Consider the following 23,659-nt stretch of genomic DNA (forward strand, 5'->3'; position numbering starts at 1 on the left):
AGTGGAAACTGTCATGCAGAGTAGAAGGGAAATGTACTTGCTCCTGCAGCATCGTTACTGTTGAGCAAGTTCATATCAGGGTTCAATAAGACCCTCAAAATTTCATACTAAAATCACCAAAAATTTTTGGTGATTTTTCAAATCACTTTATTTGAGTCTGACCTTTTATAAGTTGTTGCCATAATGCCCTTTTAATAGATTGCAGTTAGAATAGATGGTGATAGTAGTTTTGTGGGTTTTTGAGCTGTTTCTATAAAATAGTTTAAAAGTAAGCAATTAGAATGATCCTGCAAACATCTACATGCATGATATGTCATGTCTATAATTTATTTTGTTCAATGAACTTTAATTGAACCACTTCAATTTGGAGCGTTAGACTAAATAAGAAGGAACAAATCCTTCTGCCTTCTTGTTTCTGCAGATTTCAAACATGTCTAATTTTACCTCAGTGCTTTTTCTAGCAAAACTGGTTGCTCCTCATGTTTTGGTTTTTTTTCCTTTATGCACATCCTAGAGTAATGGTATTAGGAGAGAATGAGGCTGACCATGGAGTTCACTCCCCAGTGTACAAGAAGGCTGTTCTGCAGGATGCATTTTCTGTAATGAAATGCCCCAGTTCATGGCTTCTTCCCACTGAGGATGACCACACAGCCTGTCAGATACTGGCCCTGCTAAAATCCTGGGGTTTTTTGATCAATGATAGGAAAAGCTGAATCACAGGGATGAGAGAGCTCTCAGTGATGTGTGTAACTGCACATGTGCCAACTTGCACCACGTAGCTGTGTTCTTCTCTGCCATCTGCCATTGCAAAAAGAGAGAACCAAACAGGATTACAAGAAAGCAGTGAGAAAATATCCAACCTCTCCCAAGGCTGTGTTGTGTTATTGTGTAGCTGCTGTTTCTATTTACTGCAAGAGCTGCTTCTCAGCATAAAGTAATGAGTTAGGTACTAAAAGTAATTTCTGTGGGCATTAAGGCAAGTGATGTGAAAAGTACAGCTCAAGATTTTAGTATACAGTGCTGTTAAAGAGGGGTGTTAATTTTCTAGGAAACTAAGCAGTGCTTCCTGAAACATTCATGATTTGCTTTACCCTTGGGGAAAAAAAAATTAGTCTAACTTAATTGTTTGCTCAAATATCCTTTGTTAAGAAGATGAAATGTGCTTTAATTCATCTTTTGTAAAGGAGGAAATATTCCTCTGCTTCTGGCTAGAAGAACAGGTGGCTACAGGATCACAGATTCCATCTTCAGTTTAACAGGTTCATGCAGAGATTGGAAATTAAAATGCAGGCATCTTTGTATTTGATCTTTGCTGTTTTCTGGAGTAACCAGACCATTTGCAGCTCCAACAGGAGCAGCAGCAGGACTTGGCCAGCAGCTGCTGGAGCCCTGTGTGAGGGTGGGGACCTGTTCCCTGGCCCTTCCGAGTGGGAGCACACACCCAGAGAATTCCTTCTGGTGATGAGTTGGTGAGCCCGACTCTATTCCTAGAAGAAGTGGTGTTCATTTGCTATTCAACCAACCAGTTCTTTTATCTGCTGAGCAAAAAGGTTGACTAGATAGGAAGGAGTATTCCCACCTGCTTGATCCTGCCTGTGGCTGTGCTGGAAAACAAAATGCTGTTTTCTCTCTTTTCTTCCCCTTCCTGCTTTTTAAAAAGTCTTTTGAAGTAGAGTAAAGTCACTTTGTCAAATGCACAGTATAGATTAATTAGTCAATATTTATTCAGAGCTTTGGCTGTCTTAAGCCTTACTAGGGATGAATGCTGAATTTTAGTCTTCTTGTATTGACTTGATTATGAACAGCATCTTGATGGAGAAGTTTCTTTTTTACTGTTTGAGTCAGATGCAATTTAGGACTTTATTCTCAAAGTTTGTGTATATTTTTATAAACATTTATTATGTATATTTACATATTATGTTACAGAGTTTTAAGTAACTATATTTTCAAAATCATTGAAGTGTTTTATATGAAAAAAAATATATTTAGGTTTCTATTTTGTTTTCTGTCATCTTTAGGCCAGTCATAGGTATATGAATGTTCTGAAGTACTCTTTGGACATCCACAGGTCAAATAGGGAGCCACTTGTATCAGTAGAAATGAGAACATTCTTGCAGTAGTACTGTTAGCAGTATATTTTTGATGAATGATTTTTCTCAGTATATTACATTGTCTTCTATTAGTAAAATACCAGAGCCAGAGTGATAAGTTAATTTAAAATGGTTTTTGAGAAGAAAACTTAAATTCTTATGGGAATTGTCTATATTTAGATGCAGAATTTGAGATTAATGCTATAATTTTGAATTGAGCAAGAGCAGAGTTGTTCCTTTTATGTATTGTCTGGGTTTTTTTGAGGCAAAGAGAGACTGAAGTGGTGTAATTCTAAATATGATGCTTCATTATTTTTTCATATTTGTGGGTTTTGGAACCTGAAGTATGTTATTTGAATGTTCCTTGTTTGAACAAAGGATGTTTGAACAAATGTTCCTTAATATCTTACAGTAGATAATGCAATTTAATGGAATTTGCATATTAAGTAATCTGATTCCTCTACAGATTTTATGTCACCTATTACCATGTAAAAAATGACACGAACTCATGTAATTGCATGGTTTCCACAAGACTTATCTAAAATGATATATTGATAGCTTTGTGCTCAGCTGTAAGATAAATGCTTGATTACATCTATATCCTTTAGAAGATTTCATCTTATTGGAGGAGTTGGTAGTCTATTGGTAGACATAAGAGAAAATCTTTTTTATACAAGAAGTATATGAAGTATACTTCATTTTAGAATCTGAAGAATTGAACTTCAGTGCTGAAGCAAAGTCTAGGTGAAACGCTGTACTTTGGGAGAACAAGAACCTGAGTAAAGAAATCTGTATTTCTATTTTTTCCCCTGATCAGGCAATCAATTGATGGACATTTGTGAAAGATTTTAAATTACCTTGTTTTCTGCATTTACTAATACTGTGGGGTCCAAAATTTTGATCCTTATGTCATCTTATCTTTAAAACCATTACAGAATCAGCTGAAAAGACCTTAAATCAGTGCACTTACACACTTCTTTTGAGTTGTGTCTATAAAGAACATTTATGTACAAATGCAAGTTCATGTAATATAAAACTCAAAGGTAGCAGCAAGCAACTTTTGGGCTTTATTTTGCTGAGTTTGAATATGTTTGGAAAATTTCATTAGTTATTCAATATTTCTATTTGCAGAGAAGGTAGAATTACTGACCCGGTATATAAGAATTTATTCTTCTGTTTTTATTCAGTTTGACAAAGGATATGCTTACAGCATTCGTCACAACTATGGGCAAGAAGGAAAGAGGACTGATTATACCCCATACAGCTGCATGAAGATTATCATGTCCAATCCACCAAGCCAAGGGGATTATCATGGTGAGTTCCTTAAGGGGAAAAACCCCAAGCATTTACAAACAGCAGAATCTCTTGGCTAGAGAAGTTATTCCCTCCTGTAGTCTCTTTTATTGTTTATTTAATTTCCAGACCATAGTGGTCTTGAATTGCTCTCTTTAGATCAGATTTGATAACTGCTAGTTTTGATATAAGTTGCCATGCAACTCAAGGAGACTTTAAATGTGCAGATGCTTTAAGAAATGACCAATTAGAGGTGTTCTGAGATATGAATTCAATCATACAGGAAGTCTGAAGTTTGCTAGGGTATTTTAAAAACTCCTACAACAGTGTGACTAAACATGGGAAACCTACACTTGCTTCATTGTTGTTATGCCAATACTACGTCATTAATTCATGTGTGTCTCAAAACTTACTCTAGGACAAAAAAAATCCACTTAGGTGGTGGAACTTTCTACATTAGTATTTTTACAGTGGACTATGCTTTTAAAGACCAGTTCACTCTCATTACTTTTATTTTCTTGGGTTTTTTCCACAGCTATTAAATGTACCAACACTGTCATTGTTAGTAATGAACTAACTTAAACTCTTTTCCTGTCAGTGAATGAGAATTGTGGCCTCTTTATGGTGGGATATTTTATGTGACTCTTGAGCCTGTGGTGCCCTGATAACTCTGCAGTAAAGTAATTATTTAAAGAGAAAAAAAAGGCAATTGTACACATGGGTAATTAACTTTCCTATTAATAAGCTGTTAGACAATTAGGAACAGCTTAGCTGGTCTCTCGAGTGCCTTACTGCACTAACTCCTGAGTAAACAGCCTTGTTTGCGAGCTTGCTTATTTTTTATTGTCAGGGTGCCCATTCCGCCACAGTGATCCCGAGCTGCTGAAGCAAAAGCTGCAGTCATACAAGATCCCTCCCAGTGGAATAGCTCAGGTAAGGCATATTTTGCTTGACGCTTTCGTTACGAAGACACTGCTTTTCAGTTTTACTTTCAATTTGTGTAGGAATGCCATATGCAATTTGTCACTGCGTATTGTGAAATAATTCTTCTTATAAAGGTTTTATACCAGAATTTTGGCTTTCTGGCTGCAATGCTCCCACTGATTTTATTGTTTAATATTGTGAGGAGGTTTATTCCAATAGTGGATACAATCCAGAAATTCTTTATACTTTGTTTTACCGCACTGTGATTAGAAAAGAAGTTTAAATGAATCTGGCAGTGTTTTAGAGAATTTACTTTTATTCTTGTAGTGACTTGTGGATGACTACTGTGTTGTCATTACACAAATGTAATTATTTTCTATAATAAACTTCTAAAACCCATGCATTCCTCATTATGTGTTGTGCTAACTTCCTCTGAACAACAAAAGCACATAAAACACCTAATGAAATTAAGGAGAAATTTTTATCAGCTTTTAAAAAATGTAAACTTGTATTGAAAATCTATCTTATATGGCAAAAACAATGTGGGAATTGGAATTTTGAGATGTGTCCTGAAGAACTGTGTCTCCCGCTGCATTCTCTAGCAAGAGCTTAAGGCAGTGAGAGGTTGTCATCTTTTTCATTGAAAGAAGAGGTACTGGTGAGATTTAAGCTGAGACCAAACAGTTCTGTGTATTAGCTGGCAGGAACTGCTTTAGGTCTATAGGAAAAACCTGCTTTAAGTTGTTGTCTTTAGTTATGTGGAATGTCACCATTGTTTGTCAGGCATCAACAGACTGTTGTACCAGATGGAAAAGAACGCAAAAGTTCCACTTGAAGCAGTCTCCCTTGGAAGGATTAATTAAGATACAAATTAAAAGAGTTTTAAAGAGTTTACTGTTCACTATAGGAGTGTTTTGTCCTTTTACATTTTTTTCCCTGTTTTCTTCTGGTTCATATCAATAAGCATCTATATATGTGACAGACCCTAGAGATACTTTCCTTTGGCTTTTTTCCTTTATATATATCAAGAATTGATGCTGGTCTAGGATTTTTTATCCTGCTAATCATTGGGAAGATTGGTGAGGATTTACTGGCTTAGATGCCTTGCTGTATATGTGGGTAGGATTTAGTAGAGGTTATTTCTTCAGTGAATTTGCACAGTAAGACTGTGTCTTCATATTTAATGTGAATTGTGATTTTATTTTTGTGTGTGTATGTGTTTAGGGTTTTTGTTTGTTTGTTTGTTTTTGTAAAGTAGAATTTGGATGCACTAGCAGTCTTATATTTTTTTATCAAAAGTGTCTGAGGAAAACTGTCTCCATCAACATCTTTTTTGCCCAGAAATGGATGTTGTCCTGGCCATGACTTTTGTGGTGTTTAAGTGCAATCAGGGTAAAGGGCTCTTCAGTGTCCACTCCTAGTGTTAAACAGAAAAACCTACAAAATTATACACTCTCCATGCAAAATCTAATAAAAATAAAGTAAAATCATGTGAAATAAAATGTTGGCTGTGCCTGGCTTCTGAGAAATTAAGCTTTTACATCAGACAGTCTTTGAGATATCCAGTAGGAGAAGAGGAAGAGAAATAGTTGCCATCAGTCTCCAAGTTGCCATTACTTCTGCCCCTCATTTTGCTCTGTTTTCATGTTTCAGTAATGATTGTGTGACTAAGAAGAGTTCAGGATCCTTCAGTCCAGACAGGGCTTTTAGGAATCTTCTCTGATGTTGATGGTGGTTCCTGAGTATCAGAAATTTTTTTTCCCTTTAGCCCTGTGAATAGGTATTAGGGGTGGATGGTTTACCAATCATTCAATTGTCTCATGTAACTAGACTGGTATTCACTCAAACCATTCCCTTTGTCTTTTAGACTTCCTGTTAACTCCAGGTCCAACAAGAGTTCCCTTACAAACTCGTAGATACCTGTTTTTAATGAATGGTTTGGAGCTTGACCTTTCAGCTATGTATTTCAATAAAAAGCATGTTTTTTCCAGGGCTCAGGTCCTTTTATGCTTGTTCCTTGCTCTGTTCCAAAATTCTGGGAATGATGCATAATTTTGCAGACATCTATTTTGAATTTAGCTATGCACTGATTAATTGGTTCCCCACTGGGATTTTCATCTTTTGGGTAGAGTACTCACGTCTTCCCTCCAAACCCACAAGCAAGGCCCTTCCGTGTCTTTGAAGCTTGTTCCTCATGGCTATTATGGGATTTAGTGTCTAGCCCTAGTGGCTGTGGTTTTACCCAGTGTTGTTTTCAGCATTCTGTTTCTGGGGCTGTCCATACTCTTGACAGGCACTCTTTCCTTTAAGATTCATGAAGTTTCTGAGTTTCTCCAATTCAGATAAAGCATTTGATTGCTGCATGGTAGGAACAAACCCCATCCTAAAGGGCTTTTTCACAAGACTGGGTATGAAAAGGGAAAGATGATGTGATGATGATAAAGAGCAAATATTTCCAGACCTCATGTGACTTCAGTAGTCAGTCTGAGCATTAGACTGCTTTCATTGCATTCATTTTGTAGTGCTGTCAGTAATGAAAGCAGGGATTAAAGTATTTGAATATATGAATCTGCTTGCTATGAAGTATTTGGATCCAACCTGTTGTTCCAGTCTAGATTTTCTGAGGCTGTATCTTGTCTAGGATTCTACCTGCTGAAGTAATCATCTCAAAGTAATGCGGCAGATGATTACAGGTCTTGTCTAGTTATCAAAGTGCTTGAAGCAGAGAGCTATCCCTGATGTTTATTCCAAGAACTGCATTATTTAACTTGTATTAATTTCACATTTTCCTTAGGTTAGTCTACATTTGTGATAGTAGTTTTTTTTTTATTAAATGCTTGGAGAAAGAAGCATTAGCTGAGCATCTGATGTGTGGATGTGTAAGTGCATAGCATTTGAATTTGTAGTGTATAATTTTTCATTTCTCTCTCTAGCATACTACTGATTAGGTAAAATCCTAATGAAATCAGCTAATCAATTTGAAGACTATAAAGATTAAAGAATATGTTATGTTTTTACGTATGAGACAATGAACAAGTGCACGTAGTGACAGGACAAGGAGAAATGACTTCAGATTGAAGAGCAGAAGGTTTAGATTAGATATAAGGAAGAAGTTTTTTACTATGAGGATGATGAGTCACTGGAACAGGTTGTCCAGAGAATTTGGGTGTCCCATCCCAGGAAGTGTTCAAGACCAGGCTGGATGGAACATTGAGCAATCTGGTCTAGTGAAAGGTGTCTCTATCCATGGCAGGTGGGTCTGAACTACATGATCTTTAAGGTCCCTTCAACTCAAAGCATTTTATGATTCTGTGATTAATACATCTGCTGTGATGCTGTACTAAATGCACTGTAATGTGTTGCCTGCATCTTACATATAGAGAGATAGAAGCTACAGGCTTTGAATTAGTTTGTTCAAAATATCTATTATTTGTTTCAGAAAGTTTTCTTGCAGAAATTACCTTCTTCCCAAATCATGTCAATAATAATAGCAAGAGCAAAAAGTAGTAAAAATTTCTGGTTCTGCAAACAGGAGAAACAGAGAGTCTAGACTAGTTCTTTTTGCTTTCCTACTAGGAGTAAAAACATTTTAGGGAAAAATACTTAAGTCGGTGAACAGTGGATAACTTCAGAAGAAGGCTTGTTCTTTCTAATAGAATTTTTATCTTAATTTTATTTTTTTCCCTATAACTGGGTTAAATTAAAGGTTTTTATTAAGTCACTCATTGAACTTTGTGTATTCTTCAACAAATTTAGTGTTTAGGTGGGTTGGACATTCTGCACAGAGATGGAAATAAATAAACCAGTCTGTGCCTAGGCCTTTAATATGGATATATGTTTCTATGAATGAAAAAAATCCTGTCAAAATGCTGAACAAAACGCTGCCAAACCTGCAAAAAAACCCACCACAAGTGGAAAAAAAATGTAACACTCTGCCTATTAATCTAATATTTTAAAAATTTTAGGTTATTGCTGTTTGTAAAAATATTTTCCCTTGCAGCTAAAGAAGGTTTACAGGAAAAGTTAGAAATCAATCACACATAACTGAGTCTATAGTAGAAAGATTTTCATAATAAGTTAATCCTGCAATGTAAAAAACCCCAAACCCAAACTCACTTTGAGTAAGTTCAAAATAACAGTGGATAATTATAGAGCCCCAACTGTCCTGCTATGCAACATCTTTACTTTGAGTGCTGAGCATCTATAAAAGCAGGTGGCTGCATACATCTGCCAAACATCATCTCAGCCTCATTAGCAGTCTAGAGCAACATCAGAAAAACAAGTTGCAGATGGCAGTGAAGAAAAAGGCACATAAGGACTCACAGGAAAAGTCCTTGAGTGTGTACCTTTACTTACAAAATAAAGCAATGCAGTGTAAATGGCTTAATGTACATAGAGGCAAAAGATTGCTGCTGTGAATGAAGCTTTGAGTGGTCTGTTTCTGGGAAATACTAGGGAAAAAAGGCTGCAAGCTTGCTTTCATTATGGACAGAAATGTAGTGGAAAAGATAATATGTATTAGGGATGGTAAATCTATTTTATTTTAATAGAGGATTGTTTGTCTCGCAGAGAGGACTCCCTTCTAACTGGGCTTCGATCTATTGCACTGTTTAATCTTTTTTGTTTCCTTTTAGCAACTTCTTCCCTGATAAAGCAAGTTAATCTCTAAAGTTATTCTTCTTCAAATATTTTAAATATGCCCCTTATGCTCCCTCTCTTTCATATATGTAGAAGGGGAACCTCGTCCTCCGTGATGTGGCCAGTTGAAACTTACATGTATCTAACTTTTTTAATCTCCTAGGATTTATACTAAGAATTAGTGCATACCTGAGTTTGTTTGCCCAATTAAGATTCTGAGATTTAAAATATATTTACATCTAAATTTAGAAAACTTTTTATTTATATAATTTTATTACATGTAATCTTAATTAAATAACGAAGAATTCTGAGAAAATCTTAAGTGTTTATGAACTAGATTGAATTAGCTGAATTATTTCAACTGGGAAATTCAGGTTAGACAGGTCTGAATGCCACAGAATATTGTGAATGTTTCTTTTAACTAACCAACAGACAAATAGGTCTTCTAACAATTACTCCATATTAGGTGAAGAATACTTTTTAAGAAAGTGTGTACATATAACATGGTTTGCATTTTCTTTAAAATAGAGGTGGCTCTTTTGTATGGTATAGATTATTTGTAAGGAACAAATAAGCAAATGTAAGGCACTACGAAATTGAAGTGTTAAGAATAAATGAGGTTTTTCAACCCTTAACTACTGATTTTTCCAGTCAGTTTCAAGGAGAGAGGAGAAAAAATGGAACTATATGTATGTACACAGATTTCAGACTTCATTGCCTGGCTGGCTTTGGCCTTTGTGTTTTACAGAAGGTTTAACAGGAGGTGGCAAGAGGGATAGAAATGTAATCAGTTGGGCTATTACAGAGAAATAATGGGACTAAGTACTTTCCTGGCAGTGTGTTGCTGTTTTTATCCATTCAGCAAATGTAATTTATTTATATATCTGTCAATAAATACAAGGCAGCATCCGATAATGAGTACAGCAGGGATTTAAGCTGTATATTGCTGTGTCTGACACAAAGGTCAACCTTGGGAAATAGCTTGAAATTAACATTTCTTGAAAACTATTTTTCCTTCCACTGAGGCTATCTCTTAATTCCAGCAATTTTCTCTGTTTGATAAGCAGAGAGAGCATACATTTTGATTATATAAAGGAGGGAGGAGGTAATGAAACTTTAAAATATTTCAACCAGCATTGCATTCTAGTGATAAGAATGGGACTTCATGCAGCACAGAAGAGATTACCTGAAGTAGAATTGGAAAGCAAATTGTATTTACAAAAGATGGCATGATTTTCCTAATACATGTTCAAAACAGCCTATTCACTCACATATTCTGCTGAGCTTGACTAGAAATAGCTTCATTTCTAAAAGGACAAATCTGATTGAAGGTAAAAGCATTCCCCTCTCACAGATACTTGTTTAAAGGATTTGCATTAAATTTTCTTGATGGGAGCACAGTAGTATTTTGCTGTGCATCTGCATGAACTGGTAATGTGGAAAATAAAAATACAAATCATCTCCTTGATTGCTTCATGCTTCAACCACTTGAATTGCTAGATTTATGTCTGCAATTATAGAAGAGATGTTGCAATATGATAGTTTGACAATAACTGTCACAATGATATTACCAAAATATAGATTCAACTTATGCTTGAAGTTAAGAGTATTGAAATTACATTTTAAGGGCTGGGTGTACTTTCCTGTGCTTTTTATTTTGTTTTTAATGTAGCCAGGGCATTTCAAAATGTTGTCAGTTATTTGTAGGATTCACAGGTGTGCTGCAGATGTCCATGAGCTGTTGTGCAGGGCTGTCCTGGAACACCTTGTTGTAAGTATCAGTCAGTTGGCTGTGTGCTCCTTGTGAGTGTGTCTCCTTGCTCTCCCTCCGTGCAGGTGCTGGAGCTGGTGAAGGGCATGCATTACCAGCTGGCCTGTCAGAAGTACTTCGAGCTGACGCATGATGTGAGTAGCTACTGCTCTTTGTTATCACCCACTTTGTCTTGAGGAAGGCCTTGGAAATCATGAATGAAGCCCTGAGACTGTTTTCAGTTTGCCCATCCATCATTAGCCTTGTTAGTTATCTTTTCAGTAATTTCAAATATTGCTTTGTAATTTTTTGCATTTATATATTGATGTTATTAATACCCTCAATATTACAAAATGTGGTAAAATATTATGCTATCTTCCCAAAAAGGTCAATATTGTTGAATCATATCTATTTCAAAGTCATTTAGCTTTTTCAATATCCTGCTTTTAATAAAATTTGTAGGCTTTAATACATTGATCAAGTTTGATGTGTTTATATGAAATACATAAAAACCTTCAAAAAATAAAGGGAAAATATCTAAAACCTCTTAATTCAATCTCCCAGCATTTTCATGGTACCTTTTGTTAATTTTTATTTGGTATTTTTTCACATCTGTAGTCATGTGTGATTATTTTTTTAAATCAAGATGAGCATTCTCAGGGCTTTCCCATTTGCTTAATTGTAAGCAAAGTTATCTTAAAATTTTCTCCAAAAATTTTTAAGATAATAAATGGTAACACTCCATCTCCTGTGTGATTTCTTGATTCCAAGAAGCAGCTTTTCCATTGGTTCAAGATTCCTTGTCATCAAAAAAAAAAACAACCCAGTGAACCACAGCTCTTCTTATAGCTTTGTTCTCTTCACAAACCAAAAAATGGAAGCATCCCTTTCAAACAGCAGAGTATGGAACAGCCTTACTCAGGGGTTGGATGAGGATTAGATGACCCACCCAGAGGCATTTACCACTGACTAGTTTTCACAATTGATTTAAGTGGAACTGTTCATCTTCACATATTTCCAGCAGTCGTATGTATGAATGTATAGCAAAGGTGTACCCTGAGCCTGTGTCTAGTGTTGTTTTGGAAGCTGTATTTTGAGAGGAACACTTTGTCTTATGGTCTTAGAAAAGGTGAGAAAAAGTCTACTAATCTGGAAGGAAATTCAAAATAATATACAATTTTAAATTTAGGTAAGGCTTGCTCTGTGTAACACTTGCTCACGTCAGTAGAAATAATATTTTCTCAAGATGACTGTAGACCCCAAGGTCAACATTCATCAAAAGATAAATCAGTACTATGCATTTTAGGAAAGCTGTCTTTACATTCTTCTCTAGGAAATTCCAGAAAAGCATTATTTTTTATTAATTTTGTGGTAATATAAACGTCTTTGCTGCTTGCACTCACAATCATCTTTCTGCTTTGCTCTTGATATTATTTCAGTGAGAGAAAGCAAAATACACAGACCCTGTTGTTTGAGTGGCACATGCTTATGGTGGCAATTTTTAACAGAATTTAGCTGCTCAACTTGTTACCAGCCTCCTTGGACTGATTTTTCTGTTCTACAGCTATATACTTTATTATTTTAATTTTTTTTTCCTATGGGGTGGTAAAAGATGTGTCTCCGAAGCTTTTATGTGACAGTCAAACCTTTGCTTTCCTGTATATCACTAGCAGAGTTTTTCTTTGAAGGGAATTTCAGAAGACTCAATTAGCATAACTTCAATTGTTTCTTTGAGCAGGGGAACAATCTTAAGTAAAATTTTCATGGAAATAATGGACTTGCTCACATGGAGAATTTTAGATTAAATTATGTAAAAATTTTACCAAGAAAGTGCTTGATTTGTATTGGGAAGAGCTGTTGGTGTTGCCTGCAATTGTTAAAAGTTATGGTATATATGTGGGTAAGATTGACTATGAATGACTTTGTAACAGAGACTTGTTAAAGATTTTATTTCTTGAAGTTCACAGGTCAGCTTCAGTAGTCTAGTGCTTGGCACCAAGACTGTGCTGATACATGCAGCTGGACTGGGGTGCATCATTCTTGTTGAGATACATTTTTGGGGGGTAGTGGTGGGGGTTGTGTCCTTGCACTTCACTGCTATGTTCGAATAGCGTGGGCTAACAAAAAGCTGATGCTCTCTGTATTCTGTGTAACCTGGGCTTATTAACACCAGTGAAACACCTCTCCTGAACTTCAGTTGCACTTTTTCAAACCAAGAACAAAAGCAGACATCACTTGTGATATAGTGATAGACCTGGCAGGAGCTAAGCTACATGTAGGCAATTTGTTAACTCTTCAGTAAGTGCAGAAGGAAAGCTGTAGCACCATGATTGCTCCACGTGGTTTTTGTTTAATATCAACTGTCATTTTAAAAGTTCTTGGTTAAAACCCAAGGATGTTATAGCTTCAAAAGTATTATTTGAGGATTTTCAAAACAGTATATGCTAGAGCAGGAATATTAAACTGGAGTTTGTATGAGAGCCAGTATGTGCAAAATGTGCTAAATCCAAAAAAAGTCTTGTGTCAGTATCACCTACTTAGATGGATTATACAGTTGTGTCTGAAGTGCCAGGTCTTTTTGCTTGGTTAAAAGCTTAAAGTTTTAAAGCTTCTCCGTGTTAAAAGCTTCAAGTTTTGACTGCATAAAAAATTCATTTTTCTTTGGGTGTGGTGGATAGATTCAGATAGATTTACCACTGTGAACTGGCAAAGCTGCTTCTGTTAGAGATATTTCTGGTAGTAAGTCCCAGCTAACTTACAGCAAAGTTAATGATGAGGCTTTTAAAATTCATATGCTTTGATCTATATTATGTAAAAACATTGTAAAACTTGCATAAAGTTGTGTGAGCATTCTAATGTAAAAAAATACCATTTTTGTGTTCAAATTTCTTGTGAGTTTCCAGCCAGAGTAGAATATTCTTATTCAAAGAAATGCTTACTGAACCCTGTTGAAAATTACAGAGAATAGAATTCTTTCTATATCACTATATCACAAATGAAGATAATGAAAAAAATTTTCCCCCTTCTCTTTTAAGGCTCTCACAAAAATTTGATGGTTTGCATGGGTGGAATTCTTCTAATTGAAGAGTTGTCTAAGCTTCATCTGATAGATTTTTATTTATGTAGCATTCAAGTTTGAAAAGGAAAAAAATGGTACATGGAATCATACAAGAATTTCAACTAACAAACAGTAAATAACTTTTAAAAACCCAGAAATTAAAGCTCACAAATACCATCAATCACCTCTGAAAACATGGCTGTAGGCTCCTTTCATACAATGGGCTGCTTCTACAGCTTTTTCCAGACTGCTGGGGAGAGAAGAGTTTAGAATAAAATTAAGAGTTACAAAGTGACTCTTAAATTGGTCTGAAGAGAACTGAGATTTTCAGGTTAAAACAACCAGAGCTCATTAAGAGCCTCTAAAAGGAAAGCCAGTTTTTCACTATATCACTTCTTTTTAAGCTTTTTTCATGTAAAGAAGTAATTTAGTTCGCATGTAATGAAAATTGAAGCATGGATGAAAGCTGGCTGAATGAAACTCATCCAGATAAGACTAAAATCAAATTCAGTGATGACTTTGGGTTGGATTTTTTGGTGGTTTTTTTTTTTGTTATGCCTTTGAATACGAAATTAGAGTGCTAGGACTGTTACTTTTAAGATTTTTCAAGCAAGGTCACTGACTACAGTTGCTAATTCATGTCTGAATTAGATTTTGCTATCCATGTCACCATTTTCTAATGGAGCTAAGCTAGGCAGTGGTAATGCATTTAATCAGGGATCCATTTAGAGCACACACTGATCCTCTACTTTATGATTATTCACAAGCAGCTGAAATTTAAATTGATGGGGTTTGGCATATTAAATTAGCCACAGTATGTCCTTAGGAGACTCTGTGTGCGTGCAGAGTTGCTTATTATGCCTGAATTGGCCACTCCCTTCTGGGAACAAAGGAATATAGTGGGAGCAGAAATTAACAGGTACATGACTCTTAGTCTTCCATGGTGTGTTGTACCCCATGTTTGGTAAGTCTTCCAATGTATTTTAAGAGCAGTGGTTTTTTAAAAATTTTCCTAGAATTCACATGAACTCAGAGGCAAATGAAAGGTGCAGGTTGCCTTGAATAGGAGGTGAAAGCACTTTTTAAAGTAAGCATTTCCAACTTCTGAGTCTCCCAAAAGAAATACAAAAGTTATAACTCTGGTTCTTGGTCATTACATCAGAATAGCTTCCTTTTAAATCTGAACGCTTTCTTGATTTGAAGTATTTGAAGAGCATTAATTGAATGTTCATTTATCAAATAATCCCAGAGTTGAAAGAATGCATCTGCTGAAGTAAAAACTAGTAATACAAATCTGCTGCTAGTTTTCTGTATTTTTTGCACTGAAGACTAAATGTTCTGTGGTACTGGTTGTGCATTTAGAGTCAGGGTGCTGATGGTGGCACTGATGGAGCAAGGATAAGCTTGATCTCTGGGGCTTCTCTCTTGGCTCACTCCCTTGTAAATATTGCATTTGTGCTTTTTTGGGAAACCAGGGAAAGACACGAAGGTCCCCTTTTCCATTTACAGTTTCACACTTATACTTAAGATCTAGATTTATACAGTTGCTACAACTTCTAGCAGTATTTTTCACTTTCATTTGCACTCTAGACCTCTCTCATTCCCTTTTTTGGATGGTGAAAGTGCATTTTAAGATGTAGGTTCAACGCAGATGATTAAGATTCAACTGGGATGTAGGTTCATCTCTAAAGAGATATCATTTTACTTATGTGTTTTAGATGCTTTGGGGTGTTAGTTTTCTTTACTGTAGTAAAGACAGTGTGAAATAATGTTTGAATATGCCAAAGTTATTTTATTTCTGAAATGAAGGAAGAAAACTTCTGATGAAACGAGATTTGTGTTATGCTAACATTTACGGAAACATTATTTACAAACTGATGCCTTTTTCTTCAACAAAATTGGAATTTATTAAATTGCCTTTTTCTTCAACAAAATTGGAATTTATTAAATTGTTAATTAATCTGTTCTTGAATACGAAAAATATGATTTTTAGAAATAAGTGTGATAACTTGGTGTTCCTTTCCTTTTATGTACAGGTTGATGACATTGGGTTTTCTTTGAATCATCCTAATCAATACTTTACAGAGAGTCAGAAGCTGTTAAGTGGTGGTAGAGAACCGAAGAAGGAATTCAATAACTCGGGAAACTTTCAACAAAAAAATAATAGTCAGGAAAGCATAAATTCAAGTTCTACTCCCACCTCTTCAAATGCAAAAGATGATACAGAACTGGAAGGACTGGAAGCATACTTCACTGAAGACTAAGCAGCAGTGTTATTTGTTATTTTTCTTTTATTATTTCCCTTCTCTAGCTGGATTTGTCTCTGTACTGAGGAATATGCACTTCACCACCTGGAATACAGAAGCATTTAGTACTTTGAGAAGGCTGAAAAAACAAAAGATAAATATTGAAGCTGTAATTGCATCCAGTATTTATTCTTACTGCTTTAGGAAGCTGTTCTATAGGGTGTGTTTAAGGATGGGAAATGACACTTTCTTCACAATTATTAGGTAATTTTTGTCTGACTTACCTTTTTTGTTTTCTTCAAAAAGTTCAAATATTTTTATCCTCTTTTGTGATCACTTTTCTATGTATCATCTTAATAAAAAAATTGCAAAGCAAAGGTTTTTGTATTTTCTTTTCAGCTATATTGGGATGGTAATTAAGTAGGAGTTCTTACGATCAAAATTATCCTCTGGAGGAGTCTGTCTGTCTCTTCTGTATGAGGAGCTGAGGGAAATCAGCTTCCTAATTTGTACCTTGGCACTAAATTTAGAGAGCTGGTTTTGATACTTGGAAGAGAACATAATCAGAGTTTAGACACCTGTATGTAAGAAAGTAATAAAAAAAAGATACACTACTAACTGACTCATTATGAAGAAGCTAGAAGCTTATTAGCATGTACTTCTGTGCAGCAGTCATGCTGATGTAGGAAGTAGTTTTCTTTCTGTCCAACCTCTAATCTCAAATGTACCCCAGTTCAGTTTGGGGTTGGATGTTTCAAAAGGAATGCTGGCCCAAAGCTGGTCAAGTGCGAGCATCCAAGACAATAAAACAGTCTCTGACTTCAAAGCCTTTCAAGATGTAATGATGAAGAGGATGTCACTGTTGGGTGTTCAGCAGAAGGAAGCTGAGGAGCTCCCAAGCTGAGTGAGGCTTTAAGTGCTCTGCTGAGGTGAGGAGTGGCAAGGGGAATGGCAGGAGCTGCCACCACGGTCACAGCACCCGGCGCAGGAGCTGATCCACGCGGCCGCACTCCTGATGCTGAGAACACTGTGTTCCTTCTCTGTGTGCTTTGGGAGCTTTATTTCAGACTGGTTTTTGTCTTACACTGTGGCTGGAGTGGTCAGTAGCAGGTACAGGAATGTGCAGGATGTGCCTTTTGTGTGAGTTGCTTCCAGAAGGGACCCAGTTTGTATGCATGCAGACTGGTTGGCAGCGTGAGCCAAAGCAGCGCAGTTGGAGGTGACTTGAAAGATTGCCTTGAAAGTGGTGAACATTTCAGACAGTCTTAAGTCCATGTAATTTATCCTGGTTTTGGCTGGGATAGAGTCAATTTTCTTCCTGTAGCTGTTATTTGCTGTGTTTTGGGCTGAGAATGAGAATAAGGTTGATGACACACAGATGTTTTAGATGTTGCTGAGCAGGGTCTACTCTAAATCAAGGACTTGTCAGTGTTCCATGCTCTGCCAGGGAGCAGCTGCGCAAGAAACTGTGAGGAAGCACAGTTAGGACAGCTGACCCAAACTGGCCAAAGGGATATTCCATACTGCAGGATGTCATGGTCAGTGTGTAAACTGAGGGGAGTTATTGAGAGTCACCAATTACTAGTCAGTGTTTGATGAGCAGTTGTATTGTGTATCACTTCTTTCTTATGGGTTTTCTTCCTTTCTGTCCTTTTCATTACTATTATTAGAATAATATGTTTAATTTTTTTTGTTTCAGTTATTAAACAGTTCTTATCTCAGCCATGAGGTTTTTTGGTTTTTTTTCTTTTGCTTTGGTTCTCACCCTTTCCCTTCATCCCTCCCCAGGAGTCTGTGGTGTGTGTGAGCTTTCAGGTAAGCTTACTGACTGCAAGCAATTAGAGATGCTTTCCTTGTTTTCTCCAAGTACCTATCAGGAAAATCCAATGAATTACAGATGGAAAGGTGTATTCAAGCTCTCCATATTTAAGTGGTTCTTTTTGGTGTATTTCCTATCGTGATACTTCAGTTGTTTATTTATTTTTTAAAGCATATATAGCATAGTCTAAAATCCATATCTATTTGGAGTCCTTTAAAAAGCCACAGAAGAATCACTTTTTTTCTGCTTGTATTCGTGAGCTACTCTTGGTAAGGATATTATCTCAACATTGAAACTTCTACCTGTGATATCTAGTTGACAGAAAGAAAAAGACTTTCACCCCTTAACACACTTCCTTGCTGAGATTTGTCTAAACCCCTCAAATGCTGAAGGATTTACAGTGTTTGAATTGGACAAAGGTTACGATCACTGGGAATAATTCAATCCCACAAGGAACCTGAAGTGTTTATATAGGTAAATTAATTGAAAAACAAGTATAAAAATGGCTGGGATAATGTCAAGAATTAATTATAGCTGTGAAATATGAGGAATAGATACCTAAATACTAACTTATTAACAGAGGAAGCACTGGAAGACTTTAGAAGACGGTTGGGGTGGGTGGAAAATAAATCAATAGCTGCAGACTTGAAAGTTATATCAGTGTGTATCAACTGGGGGAGAGCAAGACTTGGTGATTAGGCTGCAAAAAAAAAGGAAGATGTATGAACTCTGAGTTTCTCTTAGAATAAAAATTACAACCACAATGGAAGCATCATGAGAAGCTGTGTTTCTAGCTGAAAGTTTTCAGCCAAGTCGAGGATGTTTTGTCGTATAATCATAAACTTTAATTAAGATGGTTCATGAATATGGGGTAATGAAAAAGAAATCAGTATAGTGGAAGAAGATATGGCACAATGTTTATTTTTCAGAAGAATATTGCATTCTACTCAGGATCAGAGTTGTATCATGGGAGATGTTATGCAAACAGAAAATCTCTGCCATGTTCAATAGCCAAACTCGAAAAGTAAACTTCAGTAAAAATAATTTAGATCAGAAGTGTCTTTGCTCAAACTGAACCAGTCAAATGGATGCATGCACTGGATGAAATGTTATACTGTTCAAAGTAGATGGCCTGGCTGGCCCTTTTGGCCATTCAAGTCTATGACATGTGGCTTTATTTTTATGCTTAATACAAATTTATTCTAAGATGAAAGTGTCCTTGCTTCATGCAGCTACTGTAGTGCTTTAGGGTGGGATGTGGAGCCAGTTTGCAAGAGATGGAAGAGTCAGAGATGCGTGATTCACCCAGTCGAAGTTCAGGTCTTTGATTTGTTGGTGCTTTGGCCAGCTGCAGTTTTCAAACAAATGGTTGGCTGTAGAAAAATACCTGGGAACCTGAATGACTTTGATTTTGAGCTGGTCTTTGGTACTGGAGCATAATTAAAAATATGTGATGTTCTTAACATGCTGTAGCTGAAAACCAGTAATAATTGCAGCTGTTGTGTGACTTGGAATGGAAGAAAAGGAGAATCTTTGTCACCTGTGGCTTAGGAAGGAGGTGAAGGATTTCTTACATTGTCTCTTGTTTAAATCTAGAGGCACTGTTGAAGAGTGGTTATATCTACAGTGATCCAGTTTTTCTCTCTGTTATGATATCCTAAGGAATGGTTGTAAAACTTCCTTTTCCAGGACCTGGCATTAATAGAAATACAATTTTTTACAGCTGGGGAAACTTTTCACTTGGATTTAGGTATTCACCTATGGTCTTCTTCTCAGTTTCATCACTACTTTAGTACATCAAAATATATCTATACATGCTTTAGTACTATAGTAGATCAAGAATAACAAGTAAGTAAAATCCTAAGTACAAATACCTGAATCCTAAGTACAAATACCTGAATACAAATAAGAAAAATAAAAAGAATGATTTAAATGTACTTGTTATGTAGGATAACTTGTAGGCTGTGTAATCAGAGCTACAATAGTCAAACATGTTGGTAGTGCTGCCATAGTAATCTGGGGGGTACACACATATGTGAAAGAAGTGTAGTATTCCCTTCCCAGGTTATTTCTTGATGTGTTTATAAATGAGCCTTAAAAAGTATATTTCTAGCTTTTTTAACATTAATTTAAAAATTGGTATAATTTTGTTTTGTGAAAATTTCAAATTTATTATGCAGTGGAAAAATTGGAATGTCCTTTTAAAATTAATCACGGATATTCATAGATTTTCTGTCTCTTGCCTCTATGTTTTGGTTTAAGCTCCCTCTTATGAGCTGTGTAAGGCCTTACCTTGAAACCTCAGGATTTTGTAGTTTTGGATTAAAGAATCCAACTTCATTCATTTTTTTTCATGCATCACCTAGGAAAAAAGTCCCTCCACAATGAAAATTCTGAAAACCTTCATAAACCGTATGAAATAAACTCCTCTCTTTTACCTTCTAAAGGTTCCATCAAAAGAAATTATAAAAAAAAAGAAATTAAGTAAATTTTCTTCTAAACAGAGGGGTTTAATTATGCTGAGGAAGCCTTATGACTATATTTATGCCTGTTCTAGAGGCAAAGCTTTTCTTTTGATTTCTGAATTGTTTTGGAGCATATGTAAATGGGACTTCAGTTGTGAGGGAAACCCAAACCAACCTCAGTAGCCTTATCAGAAATGAAAATAGTAGAATATTCAGCCTGCTGAACTGCTTCCAACCTGAAGGCCAAAATTATCTGAAGCACAACCATCAAGCTGGAATATCTAAATTGGCTGTCAAGCAAGTTTGATGGGATATTCAGTCTTTTTAACTGCAATGTGTGCTCCCAGCATGTATCAAATGAGATGGCAGAGGAGAGCCGCTTGTCTCCTGTAGGTAGCTGGAACCTGTTTAAGCCAGTTCACCTGTGTGACACTTACTTAAGGTGCTTAAATGCTTATCTGGGAGGGAGAAATCATATCTCTGTGAATGCCATCCAGCTGTATAACTGGTTCTGCTAAGTGCTTTCTCTAAATGGGTTTTATGTCTGAATAACAACAGCTGTACTGTAACAGACTTGTCATATTTTTGCAAGAAGTGTTCTTAGCACATGATTATTCCATAACTTGATAACTACAATATTTATTAAATTGTCTACTGTGCAGATTTAGAGCACTAAACCCAGTTCTCTGCAGTAATGCCAGCACCAGCACTCTCAGTTCACAGTTTAGATTCAGTTTCTCTAGGGGAGTTGATCTTATTTTTCACCAAGTAGAAAACTCTAGAAATACTTTTTTCCTAAATAGAATTTAATGACGCTTCAAAAATTTCACTTGCTCTCTTCAGCTGTAGTGATTCAGTATTTTGTGGTAATCTTTATAAGAAAGAATTGTTTTTAAAAAGTTTTAATTACATTTAAACTGAAAAAAATTCTACATTTCTTAATTACAGTCTGTTACTGAAGTTTTTTTTTTTAATTCAGTGGCGCGTATTGCCAGATGTTTATTCCTAATAAATTACTTTTTTTACCCTTCATGTTAACAGACCTAAACCTGTCTGAATCTTCTTCAATGAGAGTGACTGCAATAATAATTTTCTCTAACAAAAATCACCTGAGAAATTTCTGTAGCTTGAAACAATAAAATCTTAGAACAGAGAGTAGTGCTCCTCTATACAATGTTATTGTGCCATTTGTCCTCTTCTTAATCATCATAGCTATAGAGAACATTTAATTACTAAGAGCTGATGTTCTCCATAAATCTGGAAGAATTGTCTAAATAAGGACATCTCAAGCTTTAGTAAGGACCACTTTTAACAGCTGTTAAATTGGCATTATAAAGAAGTGAATAGACCGCTTTTACTGAGCAAAGTTTATTCTGAAATTGGTATTAACTTATGTCTCAACAGGGCTGAGATTCCTAGTATCAGACTGAGCTGTTCTTCATGACTGTTTTCATCTGAGGACAGGAATTTGTGTCTGACAGGCAGGTGGGCTGTACTTTGTGCATTGACCAGCTGCTTACAAAACTCAGATCTCACAATCTGAATTCATGTGAGAGTTCATTCACAAGTTCAATGCTCAGTTTGTAGCTGCATAAGGAGATAAGCAACTTGGTTTGGACTTATTTCAACCAGTAAGTTGAAGGTTGCTGGCATCCCTTTAAAATCCAAATGTCTAAATATTTCAATTAAAATCAAACAAACAACACCAACACATGCTATTGCTGGGTACTTAGAAGAGACTTAATTTTTAATAGTTGCTGAATGACTGTTTTGGGAATGAAGAGTTGGCTCTTTCTGTGCTCTAAGTAAATAAATGCATTTGGTGTATTTAATGTATCATGGTGTTAATGTCTTCATGGTTCACTGTGGTGAAAGTCTTGCATGCAAAACCTAAATCCACTCCCTGAAAGTGTTTTTTTTGGGTTTTTTTGTTGTTGTTTGGTTTTTTGTTTTTTTTTTTTTTTTTTTTTTTTTTTTTTTTTTTTTTTTTTGTTTTTGTTTTTGTTTTGCTTGTGTGGATAATTTGTGGTGCTTCACTGAGCAGAATCTACAGCATGAATTAGCTGTATGACCAAGTTGTGGTTGCAGAGGGTAAATTATTAAAGCCATGGGTTGCTTTGCATGTCTGTTCTGCCAGGTGGAAGACTGAACTCTAATAATTAAAGATATACTTCTGAACTAGTCTCAGTGGGATGTTTGTAAGTGACTGGTAAAATCTTATTTTCATGATTCAGGACAGTTGTTAGCACTAAAAGGAGTCCAGCGTGGTCCTTGGGGTCACAGGGTGGCTTTGAAATAGAAAAGGGAGGGATAAAAGCATCAATATGTTTGTTTTCTGCCTGGATGGGCTGATAGCACAGTAAATGGGACGTGAGCTGTGGGCTGTGTGCCAACAGCCATCAGGTACCTAGAAAAACTGGAAGTCTTGTGGGTGACAACTGAGGGACTTTGTTTAATACTCATGGTGGTTAGAATACAAATAGCTCAAAAGAATCCCCCAAACTGTGTAGATTTTCACTTCTATGAATGCACAGAATCACACAATGAAAAGAATGGTGACATTAAACCCGGCTATGAACCCAACAGCACCAAGTGATCATGTCAGGGCATGGTGTTCCACTGTTGCAGGAAAATGCTGCTGTTCCTATTCACTGTTACTAACAAGGGGATGATTCAGTGCCACAAGCATTTCCCTTTGGTAGGCAGGAGACCTTTTTGTGTGTGTGCTCTCTGAGCAGGCTTTCAGTTGAAAACACTTCTCATATGGGGTTTTATTGTCAGGTTTGCTCTTAGAAATAGCTTTGGTTTAATGGAGACATTCAGGCAAACTTCATTTTGCCATTGTCTTTTTGTGTGTTCTGGTTCAACGAATGGGAAAGAGGGAAAATATGTACCAGGAATGTCTGAATGTTCCTCCATCAGGCTGTGGGAACCTGGAAGTTGCTAAAATGCTAATGAGCCACCTGAGTTGCAGCACTTTGGTCAATAGACGCAGTGTGAAAAATTGCTTTTTTCAAAAGAACACAATTTCCATTGTGTTCTCCACCACAATATTGAGGTGCTGCATGCTGTGGACTGCTGATCTGTGACTTTAGAGCACCACAAAAATATGGAGTGTGACAAAACCAAGGCATCTTCCCCTGAAGGACAAACCCTGTTGAATTCATTTACTCTGCTGCTGCTACAGCCCACTTTTCCCATGGAAGATGTGTGCTGTCAGGGGCATGTAGTGCAAAATGCAAAGAGGTGCAAACCAGACAGGAGCTTCCATTGCTACTCCTAAAGAAATACAGCAAAAAACATACTTCAAAATGATAAAGAAAAGGTTGTTACATGTATTGTTACAAATATTGTTACATGTATTAATTTCCAAAGG

General features: G+C 36.2%; 1 protein-coding gene across 2 annotated transcripts in view; it reads left to right on the top strand.

Moving 5' to 3' along the window:
* The window catches only part of PRIM2 (DNA primase subunit 2), an 88,527-nt gene extending 72,151 nt beyond the window's left edge, over positions 1–16,376 (top strand). For both annotated transcript variants that reach the window (XM_064412246.1, XM_064412245.1), the window contains 4 exons: positions 3,278–3,404; positions 4,234–4,316; positions 10,782–10,850; positions 15,790–16,376. In XM_064412246.1, coding sequence (XP_064268316.1) covers positions 3,278–3,404; positions 4,234–4,316; positions 10,782–10,850; positions 15,790–16,017 — 507 coding nt within the window. In that variant the 3' untranslated portion in view covers positions 16,018–16,376. The remainder of the gene's footprint in view (positions 1–3,277; positions 3,405–4,233; positions 4,317–10,781; positions 10,851–15,789) is intronic.
* The last annotated feature ends 7,283 nt before the right edge of the window (positions 16,377–23,659 follow it).

The sequence above is a fragment of the Passer domesticus genome, chromosome 3 (assembly GCF_036417665.1).
Source record: "Passer domesticus isolate bPasDom1 chromosome 3, bPasDom1.hap1, whole genome shotgun sequence".
Taxonomy (NCBI): domain Eukaryota; kingdom Metazoa; phylum Chordata; class Aves; order Passeriformes; family Passeridae; genus Passer; species Passer domesticus.